At 33.0% G+C, this 9,906-nt stretch overlaps 1 protein-coding gene across 4 annotated transcripts in view; it reads left to right on the top strand.

The window, feature by feature from the left end:
- The first annotated feature begins 6,448 nt into the window (after positions 1-6,448).
- snx14 (sorting nexin 14) overlaps positions 6,449-9,906 on the top strand; it is a 41,838-nt gene continuing 38,380 nt past the window's right edge. For 3 of the 4 annotated variants that reach the window (XR_012395542.1, XM_005160316.4, XM_005160315.4), the window contains exons 1-3: positions 6,449-6,560; positions 8,696-8,837; positions 9,391-9,511. Coding sequence is in view for 3 of the 4 variants with exons in the window: in XM_005160316.4 (XP_005160373.2) it covers positions 8,701-8,837; positions 9,391-9,511 (258 nt within the window). In the remaining variant the exon portion in view is untranslated. 4 annotated transcript variants of the gene reach the window in all.

Genomic DNA, 9,906 nt, shown 5'->3' with positions numbered 1-9,906 from the left:
TCATAATTTCCAAATTACAACAGAATTACTGAAATTTTTAAGTAAATTCAACTTGTCACTTTTGAGGCAATGGATTTACTCACATTTTCAAGTAATCTCTTTTGTAAAATATAAAATATGTCAAAATATTGCAAAAATAGCTATTGGAACTACAAATATGTAGATATATGTTCAAATACATTAGCTATAATTTTATATATCTGTTGTTATATGGCCGTTTTAATATATGATGCATAGTTGAATTTATGGTTATTAGCCCTCCTGTTACATTTATTTATTTTATTTTTTTTCCATTTTTAATAACTCATTTCTAATAATTAATTATTTTTGTCTTTGCCATGATGACAGTAGTTATTATTTTGTAAGATACTTGTATTCAGCATAAAGTGTAATTAGGTAGGCAAGTCTTTGGACAACAGTGATTTATTGAGTAAATAAACAAAACAAAGACTCTTAAGGGGACTAACAATATTCATTTTCATATTAAAACTCTTTTTATTCCAGCCAAACTAAAATAAATAAGACTTTTAAAATAAAATTATTAATTAATCATAAAAAAAATAAATTAAAATACAAGTCCCAAGAGGTCAAATTTTTGCCTTCAACTGTATATGAATGATATGATATGTAGTATAGATGAAGCATATATGACAATTGTTTTACATTTGTGAAATCCAAATATGTACTTGGCATATATATATATATATATCCATACATCAGATTTCTACATGGGTGTGTGTCAAGTTGAAAACACAAAGCTGCTTGAGTTACCACTGGTTTGATGAAGTGCTCACTACGACGTTTCATCGCTTAAGTGCCAAATGTTTCTTTTCTCAAACGTCCGAGCTTCTCGGTTAGTGTGATTTTGCCAAATAGGACTTATCGCTGGATTAGCATCTATGTTGATCCTGGAAGAATATTAGAGTCAGATTTAAGGATCACGCTTGCAGATTTTTTTTGTTGTTGTTTTTGTTGTTATGTTTTCATTGTTATTCAACTATTAAAGCTAAAAAAACAAGTTGTTGGCTGAAAATTGGCAGATTATTTAGCTTGTTTTAGGGTAAAACTCACTTTATTTTGACACTATTGTCTAGAAAATGCTTGTTAATTTAAGAATTGGTAGATTATTTAGACTAGAAACAAGACAAAACTTCTAATTAAGAGCTGCATTGAATGCTCTCTGAATTTGGAGATGCTATGGTTAGGTTTAGCAGGGTCTCCGCAGGGTCCTAAAATGTCTTAAATCTCAAAAGCTAAATTTTTAGGCCCCTTAAAAAGTCCTAAATCTACTGAAATGTTATATTGTAGATCTTAAATCTTGTTTTAGCAGGTGTTAATTTTCCTTTGTTCATGTATAGCTGCCCAATCTGACCATTAACACCCATATAATCACCGACAATCCCAATCTCAAAAAACCTTTAACTTTTTATTTACAAAGAGCATTTAATTGCTTTCCTTACAGTAATATTTGCTTAAACATTCCCTATAAGTTATTGTAGAGGACACCAACATAACCTATATATTTTATTATTAAATTATTATTATTTTAGACTGGGGTTGTGTTATGCATAGACAGCGTCGTTTGAACCCAGGCTCATTTTGAAAACATACCCCTGTATACATTTCTGGAGAGCGCCAAATGCATCCCAGGAGCTGGGTTTTTTCTGCAGTGTTTGTTTTCGTGAATCCATCAGAGGCCGCTGTGTACTTTTTTTCATTTATCAAATTTCTCTTCTGTTCTCTTGTACATCCACCAGAGGCCACTGTCAACTGACTGACTGACTGACTTACCCCCCACCCCACTCACCCCCTTCCCTAAACCCAACCGACAGTGTTTACAAAAGCTATCCAGAGAGAAAGCTCTCTTGGCCGCCTGATTTTTAACACATTTAAAATTTTACCACGTTCTCACCCTGATATTTACTTGTTTATTTTACTTTTTGGGCTTTCGTTTTTGTCTTACCTGCTTTCTGGAACCGTTATTTGTGTTTATTTATTTATTTTAATATTTTCTTACCGTGATATTCATGACTCCACCATAATGCTGCGTTCACACCGGGTGTGGATGAATCGCCAAGCGCGAGTGATTTACATGTTGTAAATGCGAAGACGCGACTATTCGAATGTAATCATTCGCACTTGACGCTTCATCTTTAGCATTTAGCTCTGTTTAAATCTAAAAAGTCTTAATCAGTCTTAAATTTAACTTGATGGAACCTGCAGAAACCCAGGTTCAGGGGTCACTTTGCGTAGATGTTAATTCAGGATTGCATCCTGCTTGGCAGAATCACAGAGTGTTGAATTTGTCAGGGCTTTTTTGTTGTTGTTGTTGTTGTTTGCCCTTATATTTAATTGTAGTGTGTGTGGACGTTGTGCGTGATTTATGAAAGTTTACTATATTTTTATACTTTGAATTTTTGGTTTTCGAACAACGATTATATCTTCTCACATGGGAATAAGGGGCTAATGATCTTTTTAATATTAAAACTGTGTAAGTATGAATTTAAAATTATATATATAGACTGCAAATAAAGTGTTTCTAGAGTTTTTGTCTTGTTTTTTACAAGCTGAAATGTTTAAAACTCCTAAATCAAGAGACAAGCAAAAAGTGTTGTCTTGTTTTCACAAATAATAAGTAAAAACTAAGCAAATTTCTCCTCAAACCCTGCTGAAAAATCTAGCTTAAACCAGCCTTGGCTGGTTTTAGAGGGGTTTTGACCATTTCCACGCTGGTCTCCAGCCATTTCCAGCCTGGTCTTAGCTGGTCAGGCTGGGAGATTACCAGCTAAAACCAGCTTGACCAGCCTAGCCAGGCTGGGAACCCAGCCAAAACCAGATATGTCCAGCTTAAACCAGGCTGGTCAAGCTGGTTTTAGCTGGGCTGGATTTAGCTGGTCATTTTCCAGCCTGACCAGCTAAGACCAGGCCAAAACACCTCTAAAACCAGACTGGTTGACCAGCTAAAACCAGCCAACCAGCCTAGGCTGGTTTAAGCTGGATTTTTTAGCAGGGACACACAAGCTAAATAATTATATTTCATAGCGAATATGATATTAATGAGCTTGTTTTAAGGGAAATACTCACGTGACTTGGATTTATTATTTCAGAAAACAAGACAATACTTTTTGCTAAGTCTTGATTTAAGAAAATGTAGAATATTTAGACTAAAAACTAGGCAAAAACTCTTTTGCGGTGTGTAAAGTGTGTAAATAAAGCTCTGTGGTGATTTGTGTATCCAGCATCATCGTGACGAATGAGGAAAGGTGTGTTTTTGAGATATGTGTTGTTTTGCTAATATGAAACTGTTATGAGACGAGAGCGAGGACATGAAGGAAAGCACAAAAACAACGAGGACTTTTATTTTGCTTGGTTCACAAGCCTAATGAATCTTTGTTAAGATGTTTCTGGTCCATTATCTACACGCTGCTTTCGTGTAAATGTGGCGCGGATCAGATGATAAATGCTATTATCAGTTGTTTTTTTAAAATGCCAGATGGTAATTGTGGTTTATTATGACCACAGATACAGTGACAGGAATAACTGTGTTAAATGCTGATGTGCTTCTCTGAAATGTAAAGTAGAAACTTATTTTACAACATGCACAAAGCCCAGAGAAAAAACATTAGCCGTTGAACATTTACCCGCCGTGTGTTCATAAACAACCGTATTTACTCCCGTACTTCATCAACAAACTGTTGAAATGTAAATATGATGATCGTTCAGTAATATTCCTTGAACCGTGAAATGGTGTGGTGGTGCTTTTTTTTTGTTTGTTCGCTCTGTCCAGAAGTACAGGTACATCTGAAGTAACTTTATACCTGAGAAATGTCTCTACTTAAATAACGATGCTTAAAAACATCCTGAAACGTAACAGTGGCTTTTGTCCCAAAGTAGTCTGTCTCAAAAGTGATGTCTTAAAATAAAGCTGCTTGCACAATTATGTATTACGGTTCAGTCCGTTTGAAGATTCATCTCTCTCTCTTTTTTAAATAAAGTCAGTCCTGACCTAAACTGTGTATGTGATACTTTCATTTAAAACTCTTTTGTCTGTATTGATAATATTGCATTCTTACTCGTTTTCTTTTCGGCTTAGTCCCTTTTTTAATTTGGGGTCACCACTGTGGAATGAACCGCCAACTCATCCAGCATATTTATAACGCAGCGGATGCCCTTCCAGCTGCAACCCATCCACCCATACACACTCAATCACACACACTACGGTCAATTTTTAGCATACACAATTCACCTGTGGTGGACTGTGGGGGAAACCGGAGCACCCAAAGGAAACCCACGCGAATACGGGGAGAACATGCCCGTAAAACTCCACACAGAAATGCCAACTGACCAAGCCAAGGCTCGAACCAGCGACCTTCTTGTTGTGAAGTGAACGTGCCACCGTGCAGCGCGATATAAACATCACAGCAATATTAACATATACAGGCTTGTACCATTCGCTTTTAGATTTTTGAAGGTGATATGGACTCGATAAAACGCTTCACTTCATTTTTTAATGCAATAAAATTTGGATTTTTAGCTGAACATTTATATTCATGACTATGAAATTTGGCCATTAAAATAAAGAATTTAATAAAAAATTTATGGGTTTTGCCTCTAGAGTATAAAGCACAGAGTATAAACGCACCCCCAGTTGTTTCCTAAATGATGTTTACCAGAACAGTTATGTTTTCACAGTGCATGTTTTTCTTCTGGAGAAAATCTTATTTATTTTAATTTGACTTTAATTAAACCAGTTATAATAATATAAAGCGCAAAAAATATGTTGTGGAAATGTATGGCATTTTCATATTTTAATTTTCAGGTTTTGGAGCGAGCTCTCTGACTAAAGTCATGAAAATATACACAATATATATACAAAAACGTTTAATTTGTGATGTAAAAACAAGCAAACAGTATTGATAGTCCAGCTCTCTGACTGCAGCACTGAAAGCTTCACGGCTCTGTATGAAATTACTTCCCTTTCTTCTTCAGTTACACACGGGAGGCTTAGATAAGTAGCCATGATTCATTTGGGGTGATTTTGTTTGTATTTATTATTCATATTATTCAAGAAAGGCTGTTTGATTCTGTTAGAGAAAGATTTCTTCCAGACCACTGGTCTGCTGACGCCCTCTTGTGGACTTATTGAGAAGCACTGACTTCCAATATTTATGAAGGCAGAAGACATAAAGCCGATCAGAACCTGGGTAGTTAAAAAGAAAAAGAAAGCCTACGATCTTTAGAGAATAAATAAATAAATAAATAAAAAAATAAATAAAAGCGTGTCATCAATTTTAAAAAAGATTTAAAGCTTATATATATATATATATCTCCATATTTTGGTTGAGTATTTTTGTTTCCACCAATCATTTTTCAGTAATTTTACATTATTTTATATAAATTAAATTGTAAAAGCATGATTAGTTGAGAAAGCGAGTATTTAATTATAAAATTATATACAAATTTAATTATAATAATTAAGTTAAGTGAACTTTATATCTCTAAGTTAAGTTAAACAGAAATATCTACACTTTTTAAGTAAAATCAACTAGTCACTTTTACACTTTAAAGTCAATTTAGCCAGTTAAATTACTCACTTTCTCACAAGTAAACGCTTTTTGCAGTGCTTTATGAGTTAAATAAACCAGTTATGCATCAAAACAGATTATTTCAGACTAAATTTGCAACATACTTGAAATCCTGTTTGCCTAATGTGTATTAATATTAATAATTTAAGTCTTCCAAACTATTTTATTGCATGTTTTGCAATGAACCATACTATTCCGAATAATTTAAGTAAAAAAATCTGAATCTGCAATATATATATTCATATACTTTTTTTAACAATATATACACCAGTTTACTGTAGTAAAAACTAAAGTATACTACAGTATTTATTACAGTTTATAGATTGACTAAAGTTCATTAATTCATTGACAAAATGTCTTAAACGCTATAATATAGTTAGTGTAATGCACTTTACTATAAATCAGGTCAGATGTGCACTTTAAAAAGCATCAATAATAATAATATTAATAATATGAATTATTATTATTATTACAATTAATATATAATATTATTATGTAAATTATAATAATAAAGGACTAAGCTTAACAAAAAAGAATGAAAAAATGAATAATAATAATAATAATAATAATTGTTATTATTTTTGTTATGTTTATTATTATTATTATTATTATTATTATTATTATTATTACAATTAATATATAATATTATTATATTAATTATAATAATAAAGGACTAAGCCTAACAAAAAAGAATGACCAATAAAAAGTAATAATAATAATAATAATAATAATAATAATAATAAAAATAATAATAATCATAATAAAACACATTTTACCCCATTTTATCGAACAGATATGAAACTTTTATTTTGAAAATGTGTTGGGAGCGTTCTCGTCTTAAACCCGGAAGTGCAGCTCACGTAAGGCTCAGTAATCTGATCATGTGAAACAATCAGCTGGATGATCAAAACATTTGTGTCAGGATGTGTTGAGATGTTTCTGGAGTTTATGTTGAGCCTGCGGATCATCCGTGAGGTGAGAAAACCACATCATCACGCCAACGTTAGCTGTCATAATCATCGCAATCGTTCGCTGCTGTTTAATATCTTAATTAGACAGCGACATAAAGCAAAACAAGCGTAGAGTTATTGATAATAGTGCACTTCGGTTGATCTTGTAACGTTAAATGCCTTGGTTTGTTTAATAATATGGTATAGTATTGTAATGTATTACGCCAGTAAAAAGATTGAGGTAAAGCTGGTGTTATATTCGCACATTCAGACTTTCTCCTTAATAATATCCTTTCAGAAAGTATGATTCGCAAATTCTGAATAGTGAAATTATATTAGCAGCCAATGAATATCAAAGTATAACAGTGTTCACAGACAATTTAATCGTGCTAATGTTGTTTTCAACTCGTATTTACATGGGATTTCAGACCCTATATTTAAATTAGTGTAGTAGATAATATAGAGGACGTTAAATAAAGGAATGTGCGAATATAAAACCAACATTACATCAATAGTAAAAAGTATCTGCAGTGTTTACTTCAGCACAACCGTGTTTTAGAAAATGGCACCATGGTAAAACCTTAATAGTTTTGTAAGTTTACCATGTAAATATGCGAATACGGCCGGACTGATTAAAGTGATCACCCAAAACTGAAAATTCTATTGTCATTTACTCACACTTTACTTGTTAAAGTTTCTTTCTTCTGCCGAAAACCGGTAACCATTGACTTTCATAGTATTTGTTTTTCCTTCTATCAAATTCAATGGTTACAGGTTTTCAGTTTTCTTTAAATCGCCTAGCATTCAGCAGCAGAAATAAACTCATAAAGGTTTGAAACCACCTGAGGAAGTATAAATAGTGAGTAATTTATCATATTTTGCATGGACTATCCAGTACCACGATATCCACCATGTCAACCGAATATCATCAGTACTAAATGAGATGTTATGTTTTGTTGTTAAGGTAAAGTTGGTTTTATATTCACACATTTGTTCAGGTTTATTTGTTTATTCGCATGTAAGTATGACTTCAAAACAACATTAGCACCATTTCAATGACAGTCAACAATGTCGTATTTGATAATAATCATTGGCTGCTAATATGATTTTCCTATTTAGAATAAATAGCGAACAATACCTTTCTGAAAGAGTTTAAGGAGAAAGTCCAAATGTGCAAATATAAAATAAAACCAACTTTTCCTCAAGGTAACGTAACAGTTTTACGCTAATAAAAAGTATCTGCAGTGTGTACTTCAGCACAACCGTGTTTTAGAAAATGGCACCATGGTAAAACCTTAATAGTTTTGTAAGTTTACCATGTAAATACACTAATATGGCCGGACTGATTAAAGTGATAGTTCACCCAAAACTGAAAATTCTGTCATCATTTACCCACCCTTTACTTGTTAACGTTTCTTTCTTCTGCCGAAAACCGGTAACCATTGACTTTCATAGTATTTGTTTTTCCATCTATCAAAGTCAATGGTTACAGGTTTTCAGTTTTCTTTAAATCGCCTAGCATTCAGCAGAAGAAATAAACTCATAAAGGTTTGAAACCACCTGAGGAAGAATAAATAGTGAGTAATTTATCATATTTTGCGTGGACTATCCAGTACCACGATATCCACCATGTCAGCCTCATATCATCATGGAGGTAAAGTTGGTTTTATATTCGGACATTCATTACTTTATTTTGGAACAGTGACAACTTGTGACGCGGTGCCTTTATTGTACTTTAAATATTTGCTTTCAACCACAACCCAGTACTGGGAAACACCCATTCACACTCAGACACATTCATACACCTGTACTGCATGTGTTTTGACTGTGGAGGCAACCGGAGCACCCGGAGGAAACCCACACCAACACGGGGAGAACATTCAAACTCCACACAGAAACACCAACTGACCTAGCCGAGGCTCAAACCAGCGACCTTCTTGCTGTGAGGCCACAGTGCTAACCACTGAGCCACCATGCCGCCTTGTCTGCTAATATGATTTTCCTATTTAGAATTTGCAAACATTACTTTTCAGAAATTATATTATTACGTAGAAAGTCTGAATGTGCAAATATGAAACCAAGTTTACCCCAGTAATATCATCAGGATTGAAAGAGAGGGTGTGTTCTGTTGACGTCATGGTTGTGTATGCTCTTGTTTAGGAATAATGTCGGACCCTCACTCATTTCTGGGCTGTGTGAGGAGGGGTCTGCGCTTCGACATGTTTAAGGATGTTGCCCGTCAATATCCGGTCATCTTCTGCATCTTCACGGTTATGATCTCCTCCACCATCATACTGAACCAGTGAGTGTTCTCTCACACATACACACACAGATAGAGAGAGAGACACTTATTTTTTCGGCACGTTTCTGCACATAATAGTGTTAATAACTCATCTCTAATATCTGATTTAGTTTCTCTTTGTCATGATGACAGTAAATAATATTAGACTAGATATTCTTCAAGACACTTCTATACAGCTTAAAGTGACATTTAAAGGCTTCACTAGGGTAATTAGGGTAAAGTTAGGGTAATTAGGCAAGTCATTGTATAACAGTGGTTTGTTCTGGAGACTATCCAACACTAATATTGCTGAAGGGGCGAATAATATTGAGCTTAAAATGGCTTTAAAACAATTAAAAACTGCATTTATTCTAGCCGAAAATAAAACAAATAAGACTTTCTCCAGAAGAACAAATATTAGAGGAAATACTGTGAACAACTCCTGAATCTGTTCAACATCATTAGGGAAACATGGCAATTGTTTCCTGGTGATAGTTTTAAAAAGAAATTAGTGTATATTCACCTGCTTGGATTAATGTATCTTTCTCTTTTTATATCCTCACGCTTTCTGCAGGTATCTCCATATTCTGATGGTTTTCTGGTCATTTCTGGCTGGAGTGATCACGTTTTACTGCTCCCTCAGCCCAGAATACCTGCTGCCCAATATTCTCATCTCAATAAAGACCAAGAGGAAAGTGAGTATAAAACAAAACAAAAACAAAACAGACCTGACTTTAAAACCACTGTTGAATCTACTAGAGGAATGTCTATTCAAGAGTACAAATCGAGTAATACTACTACTACTACTACTACTAATAATAATAATAAGTGTAATAATAATAAGTGTAATAATAATAATAAGTGTAATAATAATAAGTGTAATAATAATAATAATAAGTGTAATAATAATAAGTGTAATAATAATAATAATAATAATAATAATAATAAGTGTAGTAATAATAATAATAATAATAAGTGTAATAATAATAATAATAATAATAATAATAATAAGAGTAATAATAATAATAATAACAATAATAAGTGTAATAATAATAATAATAATAATAATAATAATAATAATAAGTGTAAT

This window comes from Danio rerio, chromosome 20 (genome assembly GCF_049306965.1).
Source record: "Danio rerio strain Tuebingen ecotype United States chromosome 20, GRCz12tu, whole genome shotgun sequence".
In the NCBI taxonomy this organism is placed as follows: domain Eukaryota; kingdom Metazoa; phylum Chordata; class Actinopteri; order Cypriniformes; family Danionidae; genus Danio; species Danio rerio.
Note: the sequence above shows the minus strand (reverse complement) of the source record. Positions and strands in the feature narration are given on the sequence as shown.